The following is a 26,035-nucleotide window of genomic DNA, read 5'->3' as shown; positions in this document are numbered from 1 at the left end:
CTTTTTTTCAGACAAGGTATTCTCTGCAGAAACCCGAATCAATTTGAATTTTAGAGAAATTATTTCATTTTATATCAAAACTAAGAAAATCCTACACATCCCATGCCAAAAAGAAAATTTGTATGTGCATTGAAAAAGATGTTGTCAATATTATGCAGCCCTAACCCTTTTCTACCAGTAAGACAATTCCAATTAAAAAAGAACAAAAAATTATAAATAAACAGTCTCTCAGTTTAGTGTAGGGAGGCCTGGTGACTCAAAAAACTAAGATGCAGAAGATGTAATTGTTATGTTGTAGGTTCGTTTCTGGCCTATGATATTCATTGCATTTTGTCTTTCTCCCCCCTACTCCCCCGTTGCTGTTATCTGGATTATTTAAACAGCAGTTGTGAGTCTTTCTACACTACACAGTCTCAAGGTTTCCACTATATTTTCCGTCCTTCCAAACTGTGCTGTCCAATAAAGCATCAATGCCTCAAAAACACTCCGTTAAAAATGATGAAGTGGTGACATGGGGGGGAACGGGGTGTGTTTTTCACTTGAGTACAGGCTCCTTTCAATCCTTTCTGTCCCAGTTCTGCAGGGTCATTTTTCCTGCAGTGAAGTGGCTGAAAGCTCATCGCCTCCCGCAGCACAAAGGAACCGGCTCAGGTTGCATTCCCCGAGTGAAAGACAGAGAACACACCCCACTGCGCCCCGTGGAAACCAAGACAAGCGCTGCACAGCTGAAATATGCTCATTGTGACTGGTGAATGGAGTCGGTGCTGGATATTCTCCCAGTCCTTACAAGTGTTTGAGCCTTTTGCACCTCACCACCTTTGATGTTTAAAGTTTGAACCTCCATCCTCTTTTTGTAACCAAGAACACAGACAGAGATCACCTAACCTGACATGCTCTGTCTCCAAATACAATCATGAAAATGAATGTAAAAAGTCTATTTGTATGCTGTAATACAGCATTCTTTTTTTAGCATATGATAGCATATTTTTGAATGCATATTTTGTTGGAAGCTTTGTCAGTATTTGGCAGGAAGCTCACACCCTGAAGGTGTTAGTACCTTGTCATCATCAATCATGTTTTTTAGAAATCCTGCTTTTCACTGAACAGAGTCCCAGTCTCAAGTGACAATTATGTTTTTTCCACAGCAAAGTGTTCTATATTGTACCCATTCTGGCACAGTACGGTATGTTTTTCCCATTAAAGCTGCAATAAGTACATTTTTTACTGCCCCATGGCACAAAATAACCATAATAAATCTGCAGGGTGTTGACGGGGTTGGTGATCATTGATCAATGACTCAACGATTACTTTGCCAGCTGCTGAGATTTCTGGCTTTCAAAAATCTCTTGGCCCGTACTGTTTCGGAAAAGAAAAACTCAAGACGCTCTCAAACAACAGAGAGTACTTAATGCCCCTTTAGGTTTTGTTTACAGTGTAATCCATCATGTGCATGATAGAAGCATACGGCCCACTTTCATAAGGTACAGCAGGGTCACATGTTGGTTTCTGCAGGTTGCTGTCCCACACAAACAAGACCACGCTTGCTCTGTATTCCAGTAGAAAACCAAAGGATAGTGACACTGTACCTTAACAACAATATGACCAGCAGAGGCACAGCAGAGGCACAGTAAACTGAGCAGTAGATATGAGCTTACCTGACACCGGTGACAGGACCATGTTCCCTGATCTTTGGACTTCGTCAAATTTACTGAAGATGACATTCAACCTATGAACGAGGGGGATACAGTACATCAAAACCAGTTTATATTGTCAAACTGAAACAATGAAATAGTGCTGTGCTCATAACAGAAAAGAAAGCAACAGCGCTGCCTTCAGGCCTGCAGTCGCTCCTCTGTAGAAAACCGGCTTGTTTCAGACAGTTGGGGAACCTCCAGAGAGCAGTTAAATAGGCCAACATAATATCTCACCACCAACAGTCTCTGCATCCAAAAATACACCGGCAATGGGCTACTGTGAAGCCCACTGGGTAATATTATGAGAACAAACACTAATAATCATGGTGGGAAATAAACAGCAGCCACCCAGCCGTAGGTGAAATTTACTGCTGGTGTATTTGTCGACTCTGCCAGACACTTTGGCAGGAAACTAACCATCATTTGGAGGTGTTATACTGTGAAAATCTATTTGGCTTGTTAAATAGTGAAAGTGTCTGTGTGCATGATTGGAGAGAGTGAAACTACATTGACTTTAAAAAAAACTCGACCTGTTGACACCAAAGTGCTGTGGCACCACAGTGTTGTTGGAACAAGTTCAAAAATCATTCCCATAACAACTGGAAGGCCAACAAATATTTGTGTAAAAAGTGTGTTATTAATCCATGCACTAGAGCGACACAGTGAGGATGTGAACGCACCGTGACTGAGGCAGACCCTTCTTTCCCAGATCCATCCTCACTCTCTCTCCTACGTGGCGGTAGATCTCCACAAGGCAGTTCATGGCCCCGTCACGCACCTACAGGACAACACAACACAACACAACACAACACAACACACAAACACAAACACACACTTTCAATCACATTTCTGGACATCACTGGCTGTTTAGGTGAGATTTTTTTATAAGCTCTGTGGGGTACTTTATCTCTCCTGACAAAGTTTTCTTCTTTCTGTGCATTATCGCCATGTTTTATCACTTCACGACTGTTTTAGCACCTTGAAATTAAATAAAGTACATTAATATTTGTACATTTCTAATATAATGACACTGTGATTCTGTTGCTCAGCTGTGCAGGAACAACTCACAAATGAGCAAGAGACGAAATGAAACTCCAACTGATGGGAACTATTTTACACTGACATGTTGCGCATATTGTTGGGCTTTATAAGGCAGTGGTTCTCAACGTGGGGTCCGGGGACCACCAGGGGTCCTTGGGGGGCTCCCAGGGGGTCCCCAGCAAATTGATGAATTGTTAAACTTCATTTACAAGAAGTTAACACAATTAGAGAATGTAGAAGAATGACAGTTTTGATCATAGTTTCTCTGTTATCTCTCTACCTACAATACAGATAGTCATGGGATTCTGGACAAAATCATATCTAACAATAAAAATATTCTCAGATTTGGGTCCGAGAGACAAAACCTCAATGGTGGACTATCCAAATGGGGGTCCGTGGCTCTAATGTGGACTAAATTAGGGGTCCTTGATATGAAAAAGGTTAAGAATCACTGTTATAAGGCATCAATGTAAGACAAGCCTCCGCCCTGCTGAAGTTTACTTGAGCAAGTCCCTGAATCCCTCCCAGCTCCTGAGGTGCTGTGCCGTAGCTGAGCCTGACCTCTGACCTCCCTGTGGAGGAGGGCAAACTAAAAGACAAGTTCCCCAAAGGATCAAAAAAAGTATCACATATTCAGCACATTTTGAATCTCTGTAATCATTAGGGTCTTGTACTTCACATAATAAACCCTCACACACATTTGCAAAGGGGGGGTTCAATACTTTGTGGGACAACTGAGGGCTTTCAGGTGAATCATTTTCAGGTGGCACCGTCTGGCGGCCATACTGGAAACCCTTGGCTCTTAGGCAATAGTCAGAGTTCAACAGACATGTTTAATTTCTGTGTTGTTTTTGACCAGGAGCTGATCACTTCACCACTTACACATCTAATCAATTTTGTGTTTAGATAATATCAGCCTGTTAACTAGCAAACCAGAGTACCTGGTCAGCTAACCATCACTGCCTTTTTCAGATACGTCTCTTTTTCTAAGCCCAGTTGTTAAATATTTTGCACTCAGCCGATTCTCCACGAGGGCACCAGACGTGGTTGCTAGGAGATTTCTGACAACTGCAAAGCCTCTATAGTAGTAGCTAACAATTTCATAATACACATCAAATTTATAATTCATTATAAAACATTTTTCTGATGATATATTTATAATGTAAGTAAAATGCAGTGTATGTGGCTTTAATTTGCTGCCAGCCGTCTACCAAATGATGGTAAATTGCGGTTTTGTTTGTCAATTACCAGCCAGTCTCTCCTCCAGTCTAACACGCTTTTCAGCTGATAAAATAATGAAAGCTGGAGTTGAATTTTGGAATCCAACAGCCACTTTGACCAGTGGATGAGAAAGCTACTAATCAGATGATAATGCACTTGTGAAGGCTCACAATGCAGTTGAAGACAAGTGTTTTTGAGCGTATGTGCGTGTGTGGTGTCAGGAAGGGAAGTTCATGGGCACGGCTTCCTGTCGTCGGGGGGGAAGTGCGGTTCCGGTGATGATGGACCTTCGCAGTTTATCACCGGACAACAAACTCAAACACAAAGTAGAGCGAGGCGCCGAGGGGCCAAGTGGTTAGATAGACAATCCCATAATAACCGGAAGGTCACAGGTTAGATCCCTACAACAGCCAGTGTGTCCATCCACAGCTAAATGCCTTGTCTGCCACAATGAATAAACTCACACACTGAAAGTAAGTGCAAAATAGATACAGAAAAGAGAAAAAAGGAACAAACAGATCCTGCTTTTGTGGCCAGACTAACTGTGTTGAGCTGTAATGTCAGCATTTCACCAGTAGAGGGCTGTCCAAGACTAATAACACATATTTTCAGTTTCAAAATCCTTTGCTTTCTCTAAAACTTAATTCCTTGAGTGGATTTTCAGATTTTAGTCAGTGTTCAATTTGATGTATGATGATAGCAGCTGGGTAAAATGACTATAAAAACTAGTCCAAATCACTCTATAGCAGAATATTTTCCTTCACAACAAATATCACAACTTGGAAAATGTCAGTTGGGTCTGAAATGACATGAAATGTGTCGCCTTGTGTGACTCGGGGCTGAACAACAAATACATCTCCAAAGCAGTTCAAAGAGTCAATGTACCTGACTCGTGGGATCACCAAGGAGGTTACAGATGTGGGGCACGATTTTGCTGAGCGTTAGGCTTTGAGATCCATATCTGCCAAAAAAAAAAAAAAAAGTGCATTCCATGTGAAAAAAGTGACATCTTCTCTTGCTAAATGAGTGACAGCATTAAATGAAAACAAATTCTAATACTTTTTTAACACTAGAAAGGCCAACTGACTACTGTTTTGAATTTTAGAATTGAAATATCTTATATCTTACTAAATGTCCCTCTGTGACTTCTCTTTAACACGCTTTCTGTACAAACCATTTTCAAAATCAGCCAAGGTAGAAGTAGATATAGATCATATAATTATAATCAGATAACAATTATTGTCTTTTACCAAATGGATACATTGGAGTTTGGAATAGAACTCTTCAAATAGTTTATTAACATACACAACCTTAAAACAGTACTTTAAAACCTATATCCACTTATATATATGTAACAATGTATGATTTTTTTATCTATTTTTTATTTTTTTTTATTCATGAGATTTATTTCAAAACCAGCTGTTTCTACTGTAGACTTACACATTTAAGGTGGAGATGAGGCAAAGGCAGAGTCCTTCTCTGGTCCGGTTGTTCTTATGCTTGAAGCCTCCCAAGATTCGCTCCCACACGTACTGGAAGGGTCGAAATGTACAGTGAAGAACAGATTTTTGCACCATACTGACAAAACAACATTTCAGATTTATATAATATTACAATTACTGTATGAATTGTGATACGTGTGAACCATTTTTTTTCTACATAATTCTTTTTCAACGCTTGGAAAGAGATTAAAAATGTTGTTGAGATGTAATCAGATGGAGTGTAATAAAATGGACATTTCTATGAAAATGTCACAGAAGAGTATTTATGGTGCAGCAGCCCTAGTGTGTATGTGCGTGAACGTGTGTGTTTCTGTCTACCTGTGGGTTAGCAGCTTGATCCATAATCTTGAGTAAAAGCGCTTGGTCCTGGTCCCGAACTTGGTCCTTAGCGTCTCCTAACCGATCGATCAAGCTCGGCAGAACTGACGGGACAGAAAGGGAAATAAAAAGGCAGAACCAAAAGTTTACCAGAGGCTGCGGACGCTCTGTGTACACCTGAGCTTTCCTCCTGTGCTGACTGGAGCAGGAGTAATTATTATCCACACAGGGAGAACAGTGTTGTACCACACACTGAAAGGCTTCAGAGATGTTACATTACTTTTATGTATTCGATGATTGTTAACGCAACAATAAACACAATGAAGCAAACATCTTCTTCTGAGTCTCCTCTCCTCCACTCACTCTAATTGCCCTCTAAATAAATAAAAAGCTCTTTTATCTCTCCCTTTAGTTCTTAATGCATGTCTTTTCCTAGCAATTCTGTCTTAAATGATTATTCTAGGGTCACAGGAATATTATGAGGCCACTGTGACCTCTGACCTCCTTACTACTGGTTGATTGTAATTTTGGTGATCTAAGAACTGAAGCTAATTCTGCTGTTGCACTTATTGTTATAAAAGTTGCTCAGGACAAAATTGTCTGTCAGAAACGTAAATGCTGAATGACAAAATAATTCCAGGAAAGGAAGGAAATTGGGAGATTGCAGCAGTAGAACAGGATATAATATACAAATACAATAAATTGGGGACCCAGACCCCATTTTCAACCCTAACACTACATAAAAACTAGTTTAAAAAGATATAAAAGATATTAAGATAAGATTAAACTTTATTAATCCCCAATGAGGACATTGCCGCAGGCAAAGTAACAGGGTTCAGCAGGGAAAAAAGAAAAAAAATATAATATGAGCATGCAAATAGAATATTAAGTAGCCTATAAAAACAGTCCAAATAATAAATCAATAAAAACAATAAAATAGAATAGAAAAAACTGAGGGTTTTTATGTAAATGTATGTTGCTGACAATTTCAACACTTAGGCGGAGAGAGAATGTGCAGAAATATGGCCAGAGGAAAACAGGACAGCAAATAAGACATTTAATTTGTGCAGTACATAAGTACTGTAAGTTAATAGTAACTTAATAGTAAGTTAATAAAGGTAGATGTCTAAGTACTTAAAAATATAGGTATAAACATACTTGCAATATATGTGTATAATATCGATATGTATAAAAGCAACATTGTAAAATATATAAACAATGTGAATAAAGTGTCAAATAGTGGAACCCTTCTGAAAATAAAATGTTTGTATATATGCAGAATATAAATAACATTTATATTTATACACATTCAGCTTATGGTCTTCTCACAATGAATATAACAGAAGTTTAGGCCTAAAATCAACTATATTCAAAAGCTGAGGTTTAAATTCTCTATATTAGGGGTAAAACACTGACAGGTGTGTTAATATGAAACTATTTGGACTGAGAAATAGTGAAATGAATCAGCTCACCAGTTCCAACCTGCGTCCTGAAGCGCTCCTGCAGCCTTGTGACTAGAGCTGACAGCAGGTCCATACCCAGCAAAACCACCTGGAGCATGAAAACCACAAGAAACACATAAGAGCAAAAGCAAAGGAATAAAAGATACAGCACAACTGTAACATGAGATCAGCAGAACAGCAATGCATTCGAATGAGTGCTGCAAAGGATTGTGGGTAATTTCACAAAACCGAGTGTTTCCCTTCCAAAACAGACTGTAGAATTAAAATAAATGTGTTCTGTAGACCGAATCCAATATATAAATCAGCAATTCTTCTATTCTGGATGCTAAAACAGCAAAGTTAGTAGAACCATGACTGAAGACAGCACATATATTTTACAACAGTAGTCCAATCGCTTCACCAGTAACTTTCCTTGTCATGGGGTGGTATGGGAAACTCAATGAACGTGTAGTGAGGGTTTCCCTGCTGACACCATATCAACACATACGCATCACCAGGACCTTGTGTCCAGGCTTTGGTGCAATTTTTGGAAACTCTCTTTCATACGAGAGACACATACTTGCCGAACGTAATGACATAAACACTCTGCTCTCTACCTCCATCTGCTGGACGTTTAGCAGCAGAGTCACATGAGTCTTCTCCCAGGCTGCTTTGCCCTACTTTCATCTTTTAAATTGTCTAAAAACGTACTTTTGTCTTAACCTTTGACTTTTATTCATTTTTCATTCCTGTTGCCTGGTCTGTTATATTATTCAATTTGTTCTTATCCCTATGGCTGGATCTATTAACTTTTGTTTATTTGTTTTTATTAGTATTATTAACTTCTATTGTATTACTTTTACCTCACTGATCTATTGATCTGTCCTTTGCCTTTTATCTCTCTTGATTGTAAAGCACACAATTATTATTTTCAGGCTGATTACAGACACAATTTGGCATCATGACTGATTTTCAAGATCAGACTGAATCCAGGCTACACAGCAGCTGTTTAAAAACTACCAAAAGTGTTAACTAACTGGCATACTGTTGATTTTTACACTCTCAGAGCTAAAGCTGTGTACCATGCACAGTGTCTGAAATTAACACTTTGGCTCATCTGCCATCGGCTGGTAAACTAAGACAGTTTACCTGCCTGGAATTATTTTTGTCAGCTAAAATAAGTAACATAGATTTTTCACAGAAATATGTCACTACCCGTTTTCAATGCCATTTCGTCAGGTAGGCCTATTTTGTGTTCATTTTAAACTTGCTCAGTCACTTATTCAGTGGATCAAATTTGTGATTCATCATGAAGTGCAGCAGAATTCAAATTACAAGACAGCTTTTTGAAATGTAGTTTAAAAGTTTGAGAACGGGCAAAGACCAAAGGCAGTGTATAACCGAGACGTTCAAATGTTTTCGTCTCAAAAAGTTATCGGCCAGTGTGGCAGCTGATCCTTATTGATTTATCTGCCAAAGACAGATTTTACCAGACCCCGACCGAACATGATCAGCCCAGGGACACAGACTGGCTTTGACCTTTGAAATCCTTACAGCTGGTTGCTTGTAATGTTGGTAATCTAGGAATTTAAGCCTATTCTAATGTTGCACTCATTTGCGATCAGTTTGCTCTAAGTGGGTAAAATCAGACTGAACTGTATTGTTTAGTCACATTTATGGGTATCATCATATCACTGTTGATATAATCTAAACCCCAGTCATGAGCTTTGATGTTTAAAACACACAAAAAAAAGAGTTACTACTGTTGGCCTTGGTAGGGCAGCATTGCCTCCAGTCAGTGGTCATCAGAAGGCAAACAGCCACAGATAAACTAAAATCAATTATATTTTCAGAAGAGCATAAATGTTTCTTTAAAGAGAATTTACAGTTTGAAACTACTTATCATGATGAGATGTACAGTATGTCAGGATTTATGTCATCCTAAAAAGGTGAATTAACTGAGTTTATATGGCGAAGCTAAATGTTTAAAATGTAAATAAGGAATATCCATCACTTTGCTCCTGCTATTAGGGTGTATCTGCTCTTTAGAGAGAGCTAAATAGCCTGAATTTATTTGACAGGCCTGGCTCCCCTGCTCACTGCTCTCCAATCAATTAACAAGAGCATTAGACTCTGTGTCGATGCTAACGGCACATGATGGAGCTCTCCTCCATCTTTCATCCACTCGCACCACCAAAAAGCTTTTATAATAACCAACCACACACACACACACAGGGCTCTGAAGTGATGTGGGCTTGCTGCAGTACCCCCCCCCCCCACACACACACACACCCACACCCCTCCCCATGCCAACAGTGGATGTTGCTGGACCGACCCGCCTCTCATCATAATGATTTCAAACGCGAGCCTCTTTCTCTGCTCTTCACACAGAAAAATAACACCAGTGGTTGCTTGAATTGCATTGCTAACCAATCTCCTCCCAATTCCAACCCAATTTAAAAAGATAAGAGCATTGCAGCTACCCTAACACACACACACAGATGTAGCCTATTGAAGCTGAAACTCTGAAATGACCACTTTAACCCCGTCTCTGATTTTGAACCAGCCGTTTCTATGACCTGCTTGACTTCTCTCCTGCTGGCTTGGTGGCTGGCGCTCACAGAGGGCCGTATCTGGGCTAATGGTGCTGGTAAATTAAGCTCACAGCCACCGCTGCTGCCACATCACATGGGAGCCTCGTCCCCATTACCGCCCCAGAGAGATCACTGGGACTGGAGAGGAGACCACGTTTCCAGGGCAGCGCATAAGAGCAGAGATACGATTGGCTGTGTCGTCGTGTATGAGAGTGTGTGTGTGTGTGGGTGTGTGTGTGTATACGCACATGTGTCTACAGCTGTTAAGTCAGTGCAGTGGTGAGACGGAGTGTGGTTTCTCCCTAGCTCTGTAGTAGTACTCATTACAGTTAGTCACACTGAGTCCCTGCTCTTTCACTCTGTACGGGAAGAGAGCGTCATGCCAAACTCCATTGAGAAATCGGGCATTTTATTGTTGCCTTCTTTATCGGAAAGACTACACACCTCATAGAACATGACTTAAAATATTTTTTACAGTCAATACAGTCCACTGGTAAATTCTCCATACCCATTATTCACCAAGCAGCACTTATTTCAATAAAATGTCAACATTAATAATTAGTTCACCTCTTATTCCTGCAATCTTCTTCCACCAAAATACACCATGGAAAGTCAACACTGTATTGAAATAAGTGCCGATACGCGAGGCAATATTGAACTCCCAGAATTCGACAAGACAGTTTCTCCCATACAGAGAGAGAGAGAGAGAGAGAGAGAGAGAGAGAGAGAGAGAGAGAGAGAGAGAGAGAGAGAGAGAGAGAGAGAGAGAGAGAGAGAGAGAGAGAGAGAGATTGGATTTCTCCCCACCTATACATTACAATGTGAGTAAGTATTAACATCACATGGAAAAACAGATACAAATAGAGAAGATGTAATCGTTACAATAGCCACAACAAAGCCATATCATAAAGGCTGACACATAACTGCTAATCTATAGAGGCTCGATGCCATTGCGTGGGACATTGCACTGGAACACACTCACTACCATGATCTCAGTGTATTGATTAATCAGCAGCGGCAGCCTCATATCTGCATAAATTACACGCACTTACATGGATGGCATGCAAATCATGCGCCATGGTAACAAGAGAGATAGGACCCTATGCAGGCTCATAGGCAGCGGCGCGTTATTCACTCAGCCGCTCTGACTGCCACTCAAACAAGCTATCAATTATGGAAAAAGGCCTCTCTGCAAGCTAAGCGATCCCCTGGGACAGTTTGTACCAAAGACCTGCAGCCAGAGAGGAATCTGACTCAAGTGGTTTAACACTGCAAGCACCTGCTGAGGTGAATCCTATCATCCTGCTTGGTGGCATGATAGCTACTGTACCCTCCCCACCCCTCCTCTCCCCCAGTGGGATCTGAGGGAAGAAGATCTCAATATAGCAGAGGGCTGGGGGATAACTGGCTAGCCGACTAAGCCTGCTGCTTTAAAAACCCTGCTGAAATGAATGATCGACGACTAGTGAGAGAAAGACAGCAGCCGATGTGTGTCAATCCTGTCAAAGAGTCACTGAGCAAGATACTGAACTGCACTGTTACACAAGACCATTTGACCCCATTTTAAATTACTCTGGATAAGAGCGCCAGCAAAATGTATGAAATGTAAATGTAGCCTAAATCCTGTGCTTTAGTCGACCCAAAAGGTCACAGGTTCAATCAATATCCATGTTTCCTGTTGAAGGGTCCTTGAGCAAGACACTGAGCATTAACTGAACATGTTTCGGCAATGCCTAGCTTCACATATTTAGTTCCGCAGGTTTCAGAAAGCTAAATTTAAGACTTTTCAAGACCTCTACCTAAAATTTAATTTAAGACCAATTTAAAAACCAAAATAAAGAAAAAAAACTGACAAAACCAGCCTATTTCCGATTGAACATAGCTAATGATAGTTCTGAAACTGTAGATGGGCCGTATAGGTAAAAAGGACAAAAGGAAATTCATTGTGAAGGGACATGAAGTCCAGTTGTGTTTAGTAAAGCAGATAGGATGGAAAAATGGATTGCATATTGTATTTCTAAACCTGTTCTGTATTAATCGAAGAGTGGACATACAGCGCAAAGAATACTTTCAGGGCCTTAAATTTAGATGATTCTAAGACTTTTCCAGACTTTTTAAGCGCCTGCAGACACTCTGGCTCCGTATATTCACACACAGGCGCTGCCCAATACAACTGTAATTTAATTTACTGATGAACATTGCAGCTCCAGTGGAACAGTTGTGGGTTAAGTGCCTTGCTCAAGAGCATTTCAACAGTGGGTGTTTTTTTTAAATGATGTTGAGGAAGAGGAGTGTGTTTATTTTTCACTTCCCCAACCAGATTGTCTTAGCCCGGCTTGGGATTCGAACCTTAGACCTTCCAGTCAGAAGCGTTTTATCCTGCCACTGCCCTACAGCGACTCTCTCCTGCAGTTCTCCCGGCCGCTGCTTCCCTTCCCCTCACCTTGAAGTTGCTGGCGTTGACCCAGGAGCTGGCGATCCCGTCCACCATCCTGTCCAGCATGTTCTGGTCCTGCTCCAGGTCAGGGGACTTCTCCTCATCCAGGATGTGGTCTATGAGCTCCTGGCCCACCTGCAGCCTTCTCCCCAGGTCCTTCTGCATCACCTGCTCCAGGCAGTACTCCATGGTCAGCTCCATGGCCGGTCGGGTTGGGAGCCAGGGACTCAGCAAAGCCCACTGTGCTCAAGCAGAAACTTTAAGGCACAAGCAGGCCTGGGAGACACTTCAAGTGGTTTTTCCCTACAGTTATGTTGCTCCCACAGGCCTCTAGAGCAGATAGGAACTGTTGAAAAACGTTTGGTCCCGTGTCTGTGCCAGTTATTATACTTCAGAAGTAGCTAGCGTTGGTGAATGGGACGATACAAGTAACATATCCTGCGGATGAGGGTTGCAAAGGGCATTGCGCTTCATTCTTCGGTGTTGTGTTGCTTGACTGTAACGAAATGAAATGGGACAAAGGCACAGTTATCATGTTGTGAACACAGTTTATAAACAGGCACACTTAATTGAGAGTTAACGGTTATGTTGCATAGCAAGCCAATCAGTTTGAACTAGAAGTTAACAGCCGTCGTTTGGAGATAATACTGCCACTCTAACTTTGGCTAGCTAAGTAACTTAAGTGCCTGGCTTAGGTAGATAACCGGTAAATGTCAAACCAGGTTAGCAATCTTATGTGGTTATGTTCGCTAGGATCTTGCTAGCTGTGTGACAGTCACACCAGCTTGCTAACATTAGCTAGCATCTAATGCTACAAATACATTCAAGCTAATGTTAGCTAAACGTGCTAACTCGTTACCAGTGGCTCCAGACAAGTAATGTTAGCTTTCCAGCTAGCCGGTGATCTTTCTTACCTGTTACTAGCTGTTGAATTAAACGTGACTACACACCCTGCATGTTAATGAGTTAACCAGCTAGAGAGCAGAAGACCCACCGGATCGATTGATTCGTTCCAAGAAAAAGTCAAAGTGGCGTTGCTGCTTGTGGCCACAAACTACGTTACCGTTAGTTGGGTTAGTAGCCGAGCTTTCCGTTACTTATTGTGATACTTTACACTGTTTGGGCCCCGACGTTAGCAGTTACTCCTCACGTCCTTTCAGTGTCTAGAGGCCTTAGCTGGCAAATGAAAAGTCATTCATAAGTCTTAAGTAATACAATAGTACTGTTTTGCCATAATAAATCTTAAAATGTCCCATGGCAGACGCCGTAGCCTGTATTAACTGTGATGGAAAACAGCGACATCTGCTGGTGGAAGTGAGTAACAAAGCCCTTCAGCAGGGAGATGGGTGGGCTCAGTGTCACTTGCAGGTGCCCCATATATTTAGGCTTTACATTGAAGTATCAAGGCCACACATTTTCATTTGTGGATCATATCATGTCCAACTTGACTCCAGGATGACAACAAAAATCATTTATTTTATGGTTAACGGGAGGCTGGAGCAAGCAGAGTTCAGAGCCGATTGCTCTGTTGCAGATGCCAAAGGTAAGAGGGCCCATGTTTTCTATTGCTGTTGATTTTCATTGGAGCTTTGCATTGGACCGTGGGGACTGTATTATACTGTTATGATATTATTATTTGATTGAAACAATGCAAGAACCATTTTCATCTGTCATTTTAAATGCCTAAATCATTAATGTAAGCACTGAAAAAGACAGTTAACGTTTGTCTGTGAAGCCATGTGAATGAGAATCAGAGCAACATGCCATGTGTGAGACAGATTGGATTAGATGCAGTGCAATTACGGAGCCAAGGAGTTGATAATGATTGCACAGTAATGAATGCTGCTGTCTGATGTTTTTCTAGGCTCTTTACTTTTCACCTGTAAGCTGGTCGTCACTGTGTGAGGAGCTCCATGTGGTTTTGACAGCTGCTCAGACTGAAGGGCTTCAGTCTGTGTGCTGTTGGCATCTTGTGACAGTGATGAGTACCACCATGGGGTGATTGGGCTCTTGGCCCCCTGTATGGGGCCCTTGACCTTTAAAGAGGCCAATTATAAGCGAATGGGAGGAATAAAGGGATTTGTACTGAAATAATATCCATTTTGGGGCTAAAATACGGCCTGATATCCATTACTCTCACTTAATATGGGGACAGATGTAGCCTGCAGGTTAGAGGTTAGAGGAGTGGGCTTGGGTTCAAATCCCAGATCGGCTGAAACAATCTGAGGGAGGGATGTGGCGAGGAACTACTGTTTTCTTCTTCTTGTTTTGTTTCTTTATTGTTATTTTTATTTGGAAATCAGGAGGCATTTAGAAACACAAAAAAATGATTCAAGACATTCACATTTTTATTATGATTATAGGAATAAAAAGGAGTTACTGTTGAGGTGCCCTTGAGCCAGGCACCTAACCCCCAAGTGTCCCAGATAAATAATGCTTAAAAAACACAGATAATTGATAACATTATCAAGGGTGTTTCCTGATGAAGTTTTTAACTTAAGTCACATTTTTAAAGTCTGACTGTGAAATTTTGGAGCATCTTTTCATTTCACTTCAGTTCATTGGTGATTTCACTGCTTTCGCACATTTGTTCAGCGCAGGGTTCAGAGGTCAATTCATGAACTCATCAAATCCAATTCAACTGAGGAATTGGAATTTGAAAAAACCTGCAGGAAACAGAATTAGAATTGATTTGGAATTTCAGGAAGTTTAATTTAATTCAATACAATTCTGTGAAATTACTTTTCTTTTTCTTTTTTTTCTTCCCACATATCTGAGATTCCACATAGTGTTATATACGTTATCAATGTTATCAATACTGAATATCATAAAATGTTAAAGAAACCTTTCAGGTGGTATTTGATGCAGACCATGTAATGGTAATCCATACATTATGATTGAATGTATTTGATTTGTTGAACTGTCTTTTATTTGATTCATAATGTTTGATTTATGTTTCGAGTCAAGACAAATTCCCTCAGAAGTGGAATTTCATGGAATTTCATGAAATTCAGTTCTGTTTCCTGTCGTTCAGTTCAGTTCAGATTCTGTTTCCTTACAGCTGGGAGACTTTCACACTCACACACCAACTGTAGGAGCTGAACTGGAGTTTACCATGCATTCTGAATTCAGTTCATGAATCCCTAACTCTTGTCTCAGATCTGTTCCGGGCGGCGGCGGAGGCCGGGCCGCACGACATCCTGAAGATGTACAGCAGGAACGGCAACATGGTGAATATTTCCCCTCGACTGGAGGCCAACGATGTGGACTCCTACTACCAGCTGGAGGTGGTGGCATCAGACCTGCAAAGTGAGAGTCCACCACAACAAAGTCTTGCATCATCTGAAACAGCAACACAGTCTGGTCTAGTCTCTCCTGTCTCTGTCTACAGTCAGCTGTCCAATACAGCAGAAATGCCAAAAAATGATCTCTAAATAATCCCTACCTGAAGTTCATCATTCAGTATGTCTAAAATATAGAAGATCTGATGGGTAAAGTTGTCATTATTTTTTTTATTTTATTTATTTTTTTATACAACATAACATATTCAAAATACATATAATACATAAAACATACAACACACTAAAAGCAAATACCATAAACCCGGAAAATAATAAAATAAAATAAGGTAAAATAAATTAATAATAGTAATACTAATAATAACAAGACCCACTACATTACAATGGGAAAATAAATAAATAAATAAAAATAAAAAAAAATCATCATCATTCTGATAAACTTGGACTTAAATTAATCCATTTTCTATTGTATTATTTAACTGTTCCCTGCCTATTTGCAATGATACCTTCTAATATAAAGTAATGCTTTAAGAAAGAAAGAAAACCAGACAGTGTCAAACGTTCTTTTCCTTTCAATTCAAAAATACATTTTTTTCCCAGCAATATAACAGTGTTTAGTTGTCATTATTTGCTCAACCCAGAACTTAACCTGCCTACTATCCATTAAAAAAAACTAACAAAACTGGTTTAAATCCTCTGCTAAAAATCATATTGCGACACTTTTCTTATCTCCTTTTTGTTTCTTTATACTTTATTATGTCATTGTTCCACATGTTCAATTCACTTTACATTTGAATCTTTACATATATTTTGCATACAGTACAAAACAAAAGGGTGGGGAAAAAAAACATTACATCTAATTAATTGAAAATATAAAAGAAGGAAAATGGACGAGAGAAGGGAGAAAAAAAACATAATTGCTATTTGATGAAACCAAATATTGGAGGGGATCCTTTACCATTCAATTATCACTTGACATTCGATATAAAAGAGAAAATGATTATATTTTTCTTCTTTAACTTATACATATAAAGTAAATATCTAATTTCTGGAACAAAACTCTTTATATGATGTGATTTTTACAACAGTAACTTGCTGCACAGTCGAGGCCCAGACTATATGATAAGCCCCTTATTAAAGCTTTGAGTTTTGTGCTTTCTGTCCAGATGCAGGTGTTGCCGTGCCGACAGAGCTGGCCAGCGTGGAGAACAGGTAAGTGCGGTGCCGGCTGCTGATTGGCTGAAGGTGAAAAAATCCCATGATGATTCTCACTGACAGGCTTCCCTCCTGCAGGCTGCATCACCTGGAGAGCAAAGTGCTGGAAGATGCAGGGAAACCCCCGGACATCGTCTCTGAGATGAAGAGCCAAGTGGAGGCTTTTAAGAAGAAGCTGCAGGTTTGTCTCTCACACACACACACACACACACACACACACACACACACACACACACACACACACACACACACACGCACACACACACACACACACACTCACACACAGAGGCACAGATACATACATATACACCTACAGTAACTACTCTTTCATGAATACACATACATAAAAGCAGTTTCTTTCATCCAACGCATAGACATAGACACACACACACATTCTCTCTCTCTCTCTCTCTCTCTGTCTGTCTGTCTCTCTCTCTCTCTCTCTCTCTCTCTCACACACACACACACACACACACAAACCTCTTTAGCCGTAACCACGGGGCACTCGGCAACCGCATCCCTATTCTTTTTCCCCTGCGTTTACCAAATTTTACCGTCCACACACAAATTTGATACACTCATGCATAAACAAATGGGGAATATAGATGGTCACACACACACACACACACACACAGAGTTGAACATGAAAACTCATTCAAGTTGGAGGTTGGTCAAACAAAAACACACATACACACACAGAAAGTTTAATTTATACAAGGCTGAGGATGCTACAAAGCAGGCTTGTCAGACACACACAGTTTGCCCAGTGATTATGTAAACTTTAATTCTTTCAAATATTCAGTTTTTACTAATTAATGTAAACTTTAATTCTTTCAAACATTCACCTTTGTCCTCTCTGCTTCCCTGGCAGAACGTGGAGCACCTGAGCTGGCTGGGTCTGTTCAGAGACAAGAGCGACCAGCAGGCCAGGCTGTCCCCCAAAACCAAGAGGACCCAGCTGAACGTGCAGGAGGAGCAGGAGCAGGTCCGCAGGAGGTTCCTCCACATGAGGTGAGTGAAGGCTCCTGGGTTTCTATCAGCAATAATGTTGCTGTTGATACTGGAGTATGTGAGGAGTTTTCAGCCCAAAACAAGATATTTGCCATTTCAATAAAGTGGCATCTGCTCTTGAAACATGATGGACATGTGTAGTCAAAGCTAATTATGCCTCTTTTTAACACATAGTAGGCCTACAGACTGTTTTCTCTCTGTTAGCAGATTGGAGTTTTAGCAAAACAAACATTTCTTGGACGCAGAAAGATTCTTATTGGTGGAGTTAAACCCTTTGGCTAAACCTCAGTGGGCGGAGCCAAAAATCACAGTTTCTAGCTAAGTGATTTAAACTGAAAAAGACAAGAGGTAAGAGGGGAGGAAGCTAATATTATGAAGCCTAGCGCTCTGCTGCTAACTGAAAAAATACAATGTAGTCCTACTAAGTTATCTAGCTTAGCTAGTTAGCTAGCTGACCTTCAAGTTCAAACTAGCCATACTAGCCTACAGCTGTCTAGGTAAGCTAGTTAGCTAGCTGCTGACCTTCAACATCATGATGCCATGATGATGAATAAATGAAAAAAAGAAGCCATTTTTATTATTTTTATTTATATTTTGACCGGAGTTCCCTCTTTTCAAGTTTGCCAGTTAGCTAACTTGTGTTCTGAAAATCTGTGGTTCTTTGGCTCCGCCCACTGAGGTTTAACTCAACCAATCAGATTATTTCTGCCTCCACAGCAGTATTGTGTCCGAAAAAATGTATGCGGTAACTAAAACTACAATCTGCAATATATTTTATAAATATTGAATGAGGAACTTCAGGTAATATTTTTTTCCCAAATGGTGTTTTTTACAGTATAATGTTATCATATTTCTAACCACTATTTTTCTAACAGGTCCTTTGCTTTTTAACAAAAATATAAATATGATATTAAAGAGATCAGTCACTTCTCTGTTACTGTAGCTCGCTGCAGGTGACAGAGGAAGTGAGAGAACACCTCAAAACCCCCGTTTTTGACAACTGGTGAGTACACACACACACACACACACACACACACACACACACACACACACATTCATACATCACACATATTCCCATACGTAAGTTCACACATAGACATACACAGTATTTTCCTTCACACAGGAGACACACACACATTGGTGCACTCATACACAAATAGGAAAACACACACACACACACACACACACACACGCACACACCTGTAGCTTGTCACCCTGGTGTCGGCAGGCAGTGGGAGGAGGCGGAGATGATGGTGCTGCTCCAGGTGATGTACACGGACCTGGACTTCCTGACGGCGTTCCACATCGAGCTGGACGTCCTGCAGAACTTCCTGTTTGAGGTCTACTGCCACTACAACAACATCCCCTTCCACAACTTCCAGCACTGCTTCTGCGTCACTCAGATGGTGAGCTGACAGCCACACACTAGCCATTTTATAACTTTAGTTCATGAGGTGTAATTCATGAGTTTGAGAGAGTGTGAGGGGACTAGAGTTAGATTTTGAGAGATACGGCTTCAAAGTGAAAGCTATTTTTTTTTAATTTTCTGAGTTCTGGTGAGTGATCAATAGTTGGACCGAGGACCCATAGACCAGTGGTTCTCAACATGGGGTCCAGGGACCACCAGGGGTCCTTGAGGGAGTTCCAGGGGGTCCCCAGCAAACTGATGAATTGTTAAACGTCACCATTATTTAATTTATAAGCAGTTAAGACAATTAAAGAATGTAGAAGAATGACTGTTTTGATCCTAGTTTGTCTGTTATCTCTCTTCATACAATAAAGATAGTCATGGGATTCTGGACAAAATCATATCTAACAATAAAAAGATTCAGATTTGGGTCCGAGAGACAAAATCTCATCAAATGGGGGTCTGTGGCTCTAATGTGGACTTGATATGAATAAGGTTGAGAATCACTGTCATAGACCCATCATAGGCTGGTATTTTTAAAAAAACAACAACAACAGTGATGTAGAAGGCAACGTAGGGGTTTAACCTTATTTTTATTTAAGACATGGAATCACATCTTACAGTCAAGAACCTGGCAACACATGAAAACACCTAAAAGAAAACTTTAAAACTCACATGATTTGGACTTGAGTCAGACTTGAGTCTCAATTTTAATAACTTGAGACTTGACTTGATGCATGAAGAGAAGACTTGAGGCTTGACTTGGGTTCTGGTGACTTGGGACTTGACTTGTACTTTGATAGCTTGAAAAGGTTTCTAAAGTCTTGACTTGAGATCTTAAATGACTTAGATTGAAAGTGATGAGATTTGTTCCAGCAGACGACTGAATTTTAATTCTGTTTTCTGAATTTGTATGGAATGATTGAATTTATTGAAGTTGAAACTGATTATAGAAATCAAACTCATGATGCTCTTACCAAGTTTTTATCCTATTAAAACCATATTGCATTGAAAAGTCCTAGATATTTAGTTTTCTTTAAGATATTAAATTGATACTGGACTCTTGATTTGTCCTGACTTGACTTGCTGTTCTACATTTAGACTTGAGACTTGTGCCTCAAAACTTGGGTCTTGACTTGGGACTCGATCAAAGTTGACTTGGTCACACCTCTGCTCTGGACAGAATCAGAATGATTTTATTCACCAAGTACAATAAATGTAGAGGAATATGTCTTGGTGACACAGGGATAACTTCAAAAACCTCTAGGCTTCTAAAAGTCCTGAATCTTCCATTTTTATTGATGATTATTTAACATGAAATATGATACGGCTCCATATGAGGTGGCAACCTGTTACGTCAATCATGTTTTTGTTTGAGACATTTTTGGTCCCTCCAAATCAGTCTCACTTTTCACTCCATCACAAGCATTTTAATGAGTTAAGGGAACTAACACCTTAAATTCCTTGATAGAAACATTACAAGCAAGAGATAAAAGCCAGGGAGAAAGAAGTGGTAGAAAGGTTTTTTTCTTTTCTCACAACACAGGAGCACAGGAGCATTTTCAATACAAGCTGAGAAGGAAGATATGGGAGATGGGAATGTGCTTTAGTGGGGAGAGGAGCGGTCAGTGATCTAGAATTAAAACCATCTTCCTATATATCGCTGAACATGAAGTCGTAATTACATTACAAGGAATCCTCAAGGGGCTTAAAACATCTCATTACAAAAGAAACAAAAAAAATCAAGGTGACAAAAACCAAATAACAACAAAATCGAAGGAGGGAGAAAGACCAAAAGTCCTATGAACTCCACTTCAGTGCCATTACTGATGTCAGTATATGGGTCTCCTTTGGCAGATGTATGGACTGATTTGGCTGACGGACCTCAGGAATAAAATAGACAGAGTGGATCTGTTCATCATGTTGACCTCCGCTCTCTGCCATGACCTGGACCACCCCGGCTACAACAACGTCTACCAGGTCGGCTCACTCTGTTACAAGCTGCTCTATACTGGTAACATGAAACAAGGCTGAAGTGCTACTGGTGTAAAATCATTTCATTAAGGCAGAACGCCTCTGTTGGTGGCATTTACCACAACTTAAGATCTATAGCTGCATTTACTCAGGAACCAAAAAAGTCTGATTTTAAAGTCTGATCTTCTCATGAACAACAAGAAGAAACCACATGGAGTTTTCCATGTTTAGAAGAGAAGATCCCATCTGTGACACAAACAGAAACGAATCCAGTCTGTTGTACCTGAGTAAATGCAGTCCTATATGTAAAGGATTATGACACTGAACTGGCAGAGTTTAGTTGTCTTTAGTATTTTATCTATTTTTTTTTTTTCAAGACAAAACTGAAAATGTATTTTTGAAAACAAACCTTGAAAAATTGGAAGATAATTCTGCAAAGTGCAAATAAAAGGCTTGGACAAAAAAAAAAAGTTTAGTTTAGTTTAGAAAAACAAATTTACTAAGTGAAACAAAGTGAAAAAAAGAACTATATGTAAAAAGAGCAAAGTTTTCAGTGCTCTGAAAACAAACCTTTAAATGATCATTTCTCTTTGCTCTCAGTAGTGTTAAAAGGCTCGACTTGTAGCATTTTTAAACAAATATATCATTGTCAAATAAAATTGTGATACCATGGTAGAAAATAAGCTAATACATCGGCCTAATGTAATGATTTATTGAGGTTAGAATTCTACACACAGCATCTTGAATTGTTAGCTGGGAGATGAATATGGTTTCTGAGTTACTGTTTTTTTCTTTCCCCTGACAGATCAATGCTCAGACTGACTTGGCCCTTCGCTACAATGACATTTCACCACTAGAGAACCACCACTGTGCCATCGCCTTCGGTATCCTCTTCAAGGTATCCAGACTATCTATTAGCTGTGACTGTAATATGGCATAAACATACAATATATGCTGCTGCTGTTAAAGTGCAAAATGTTTCTCAGGCGTGAAGAAGACAATGCTTCTCTCATTGACACCCATGTCTTTCTGAAATTATATAAAGTGTTTTAACAGATCTCAAGGGTCATGAGACTTACTCATCTCATAGAAAAACATGTGAATATTCAAGTAATAAAACAAAAACATCTAAATTGTGTCATGCAACACACATTCAAAGGGCCTAAATTGCTTTCCTCTTACAGCCAGAGTGCAACATATTAAAGAACCTGACCAGTGAGCAGTACAAGCAGATCCGAGGAGGCATGATCAAGTAAGACCGGAGAGCTCAGTATGATCTTCATAAACTCAGTCAGCTCCTTCATGTTGACGCTGGGCGGCTCCTTCATCCTCTTATCCCTCTTCAGGTGCATCCTGGCCACTGACATGGCGAGGCACAACGAAATCCTCAACAAGTTCAAAGCCACGCTGCCGGTGTTCGACTTCAAGAACAAGGAGCACAAGGAAGTGGTAATGACACACTGAAACCTTTTGTAAATTGCTTTCATTCAATGACATTTCAAGGACATTTCAATGACATTTCACCACTAGAGAAACACCACTGTGCCATCGCCTTCGGTATCCTCTTCAATCCAGACAGCCTCAGTCTGTTTCAGTCATTGAAATGTCATTGAAATTGTCATTGCTAAGGGTGTTTTCAATCACTTTTAATTGGAGTTTTAATTATATTTTTCAGAGGCAGAAATTATCTCATTGGTTGAGTTAAATCTCAGTGGGCGGAGCCAAAAAGCAACAATTTTTCAGAGCGAGAGAAGTTAGCTAAACGGTAAACTTGAACAGGAAAGGAGGAACTCTGGTAAAATACAAATATATAAATGGCAATGAATGTCATTCCTTCATCACCATGACGTCATGATGTTGAAGGTCAGCAGTTAGCTAACTAGCTTACCTAGCTAGCTATAGGCTAGTATGGCTAGTTTGAACTTGAAGGTCAGCTAGCTAACTAGCTAACATAGATAACTTAGTATGGATAGATTGTATTTTTTCAGTTTGTAGCAGAGCACTAGGCTTCATAATATTAGCTTCCTCCTCTCTTACCGCTTGCCTTTTTCACTGGGCTTCAGTCTAATGTTACTTAGCCAGAAAAACTGTGGTTCTTTGGCTCCGCCCACTGAGGTTTAACTCAACCAATGAGCTTAGCACCTGTGTACTAAATGGTTAAACTTATTAATTTGAACTGTAAATTGCACTTACAGTTGTTAACAATCTATACTAACTACCCAGCTAACGACAAATATCACTGACATAACATTAGCTGTTGCATGGGGAAAAATATTTCACATTGGACAAAGACACACTGGTGGGCGTCCATGTTTCTCTCCTGGAACACACAGAGGTCGTAGTTATGACCCACCAGCTGGGACATTTCTGACTTCCAACTTTGAATGGAAGGCATTATTTGTTATGTCCCACCAAGATAAAATTCCTATTCAGTTACTGCACTCGTCATACAAAGTGATTCTGGTCCTATGTGCTCATAGCTGATGAAGATCATGGTGAAGGTGAGTGACATCTCAAACGAGGCGCGGCCCATGGCTGTGGCCGAGCCCTGGCTGGACTGCCTGCTGCAGGAGTTCTTCCATCAGGTGACCCACGACTTTCCTCTCAATTCACTGTTTGTCTGTTTTTTTTACACATTTTTATTTTTACAAAAGAATATACCCAAGGAGTATTTTGGAAATCCTTCATATGAAGACTTTAACTCCAAAATGAGATGTTCAAAATTTTAGAAAGTGACTCCTACTCTGACAAAATGATCGGTAGCACAACATTAAAAAATTATAGTACTTTTTATAGTATAGCACGCAACTTACAACTTAGACCTTTTAGAGATATTGGATTATAAACTTCACATAATCACTGTTTTCCAGAATGGTTATAGATAGATAGATCGATAGATAGATAGATAGATAGATAGATAGATAGATAGATAGATAGATAGGATAGGATAGGAAATTTAGGCAGCCAGTAGCTTAAATTTGGCACACAATTAAATACACACAATAAAAATGTAACAATACACACAATAAAATTTGACCTGTATAAAGTACTGTACATAAACATAAGATACTAAAAACTTTAAACTACTTTAAACTACAAGGTCCTGTACATAAGGAGATTGTTCATGCAGTAGATAAATAAATAATTCCACGATGCAAAAAATGATTGTGCCATGACAGTAAATAAAGTGACTTAAAGTGCATAGTAAGAAGGGCTAAAAACACCAGTGAAATAAAGCAAAAGCACAGAGCAGAGACATAGAGCAGAGCATGAGGCCCAGTACTCAACTTCCCCCGGAGTTATAATGAGAGAGAGAGTATATAACGTTTTGGAATGAAACCCTTGATAAGGAGTGTGGAGAGCGTCTTCCTTTCTGTTTTTTTTGCCTGCAGAGTGACACGGAGAAACTCAAAGGTCTTCCGGTGACGGCCTTCATGGACAGAGACAAGGTGTCCAAGCCGTCCTCCCAGACCAAATTCATCCGCTTCGTGCTCCTGCCGCTCTTCACCGAGCTCACCAAGCTGTTCCCCTGCCTGGAGGTACAGCAGTAGTTCTCCGTTGCACCAGTACTATGCCCGAGCCTGAACCGGGCCTATGGGTATGGTACAGTATGGTACAACAGCTGGGTAATATTAAGGTTATGATTATAGCATAAGCTAGATCATGGCATGCAAATATCACAACTTGTGAAATTAACGTTTGGGTCTACAACTGCAGAAAATATGTAGTCATATGTGCACTGGAACAGAAAAACACTATTTTCCCCAACTTTGATTGAAAGAAACCTTAATGGTTCCATGGGAAAATTATAGAAACCCCTGTATTAAAGGAAAAATCCACCCGGAAACTCCTTTAACACTGTTAAAAAAGAAAGCTATTAGTGGTGTACCTTGCATTTCTGGTTCCCTTTTGTTGTTTGCTGGTGTATTCCCGTGAAAAACTGGACAAAGTTTGATATTAGAAAATGTTTCAGCGATCTAAAACATAAACGGCAATTGGTGTCAGTCTCTCAGAATCAAAGAGCGAGGGCTTCTCTGCAGGTTGTCAAATGGCATTCTGGGAAATGTAGGAAATCACTAACTGAAGTAGAAGTAGATGAGGCAGGTTGAGGGAAAGTGGGTTCACCAAAATAGTAAATTACTATACTTCATCACAAATTAACTCCTGGAATGCAATGAACATCACAGATTTTTCCTTTAATAGCTTTGTCTGATTTGAACTAGGAGTTCAGGGTAACTTGTGAAGGAATCCTACTTTTTTTTTAAATGAATTGAGATTCTCCTGTAATGTTGTTGTGCAGCAACATATTCTGGAGCCGGTGCGAAAGGCCCTGGAGTATTACTCTGACCTGGAGAGAGCCGGCCAGGAAGACGCAGGAGCAACCAAACCATGAGGAGGAAGAGGAGGAGGAGGAGGAGGAGGAGGGAGTCCAATTGAAAGCATCTCCTCAGCAAAGAATTCTTTTAAATTCCAAAGACCCCCGTAAATGTACATTAGCCGACAGACCATCAAATAGATACTCACTATATGATGATCACGTTTTGATTTTATCCCATGTGAGAAAATGATTTAGTAGAGGATTGTATGGTAGGTGGGAGAATAACAGTTGTAGTAGTCGTAGTTTTGTTTGACATGTTGGTGTGTGAAGAGTTCATTTCTAAAATTCTATATATCCATTTTAGATAAGAATGACAAGAAAATTATTACCTTAATTATTCATCATTCAGGTTCTCTAGACTATACATGATAGTCTGTCAAAGTGCTATTTTGTAAACCAAAGACACAATTCTTTCTAGTACTTTGTTTTCACTTTTTGCAATCAGAGTAGGTGTCACTTTTTCAAAAGCTCTTCATATCTTGCAGTTGTGAATAAATTGTG

The 26,035-nt window shown here is 40.0% G+C and overlaps 2 protein-coding genes and 1 non-coding gene across 8 annotated transcripts in view; 2 read left to right on the top strand and 1 right to left on the bottom strand.

The window, feature by feature from the left end:
* LOC139663309 (CLIP-associating protein 1-like) overlaps positions 1-12,450 on the bottom strand; it is a 66,756-nt gene extending 54,306 nt beyond the window's left edge. For all 6 annotated transcript variants that reach the window (XM_071541947.1, XM_071541949.1, XM_071541946.1 and 3 more), the window contains exons 1-7: positions 12,256-12,450; positions 7,249-7,327; positions 5,777-5,880; positions 5,397-5,488; positions 4,842-4,917; positions 2,375-2,472; positions 1,656-1,726 (exon numbers count right to left, since the gene is read on the bottom strand). In XM_071541947.1, coding sequence (XP_071398048.1) covers positions 1,656-1,726; positions 2,375-2,472; positions 4,842-4,917; positions 5,397-5,488; positions 5,777-5,880; positions 7,249-7,327; positions 12,256-12,450 — 715 coding nt within the window. The remainder of the gene's footprint in view (positions 1-1,655; positions 1,727-2,374; positions 2,473-4,841; positions 4,918-5,396; positions 5,489-5,776; positions 5,881-7,248; positions 7,328-12,255) is intronic.
* Positions 7,645-7,773, top strand: LOC139663311 (U4atac minor spliceosomal RNA). Its single transcript, XR_011696706.1, has one exon. It is a non-coding gene; the product is annotated as a U4atac minor spliceosomal RNA (small nuclear RNA).
* A 1,278-nt stretch (positions 12,451-13,728) lies between the features above and the next one.
* On the top strand, positions 13,729-25,549 carry LOC139663308 (high affinity cGMP-specific 3',5'-cyclic phosphodiesterase 9A-like). The gene is made up of 14 exons (XM_071541943.1): positions 13,729-13,792; positions 15,409-15,558; positions 16,715-16,760; positions 16,842-16,944; positions 17,635-17,774; positions 18,718-18,777; positions 19,003-19,180; positions 21,040-21,162; positions 21,962-22,054; positions 22,341-22,408; positions 22,503-22,605; positions 23,637-23,741; positions 24,549-24,695; positions 25,457-25,549. Exons 1-14 carry the CDS (start codon positions 13,729-13,731, stop codon positions 25,547-25,549), a joined length of 1,473 nt encoding a protein of 490 aa, XP_071398044.1.
* The last annotated feature ends 486 nt before the right edge of the window (positions 25,550-26,035 follow it).

This window comes from Centroberyx affinis, unplaced genomic scaffold (assembly GCF_046629955.1).
Source record: "Centroberyx affinis isolate AG114_WGS23_722 - 3 ecotype Tasmania unplaced genomic scaffold, CSIRO-AGI_Caff_v1 ptg003978l_1, whole genome shotgun sequence".
NCBI classification, from domain to species: Eukaryota; Metazoa; Chordata; class Actinopteri; order Beryciformes; family Berycidae; genus Centroberyx; species Centroberyx affinis.
This window is presented reverse-complemented; position numbering and strand designations above follow the sequence as displayed.

Coding starts and splice junctions, on each gene's coding strand:
- LOC139663308 (XM_071541943.1), top strand. CDS start 13,729: ATGGTTAACGGGAGGCTGGAGCAAGCAGAGTTCAGAGCCGATTGCTCT. Junction 21,163..21,961: donor GCTACAACAACGTCTACCAG/GTCGGCTCACTC, acceptor TTCCCCTGACAG/ATCAATGCTCAGACTGACTT. Junction 23,742..24,548: donor TGCAGGAGTTCTTCCATCAG/GTGACCCACGAC, acceptor TTTTGCCTGCAG/AGTGACACGGAGAAACTCAA.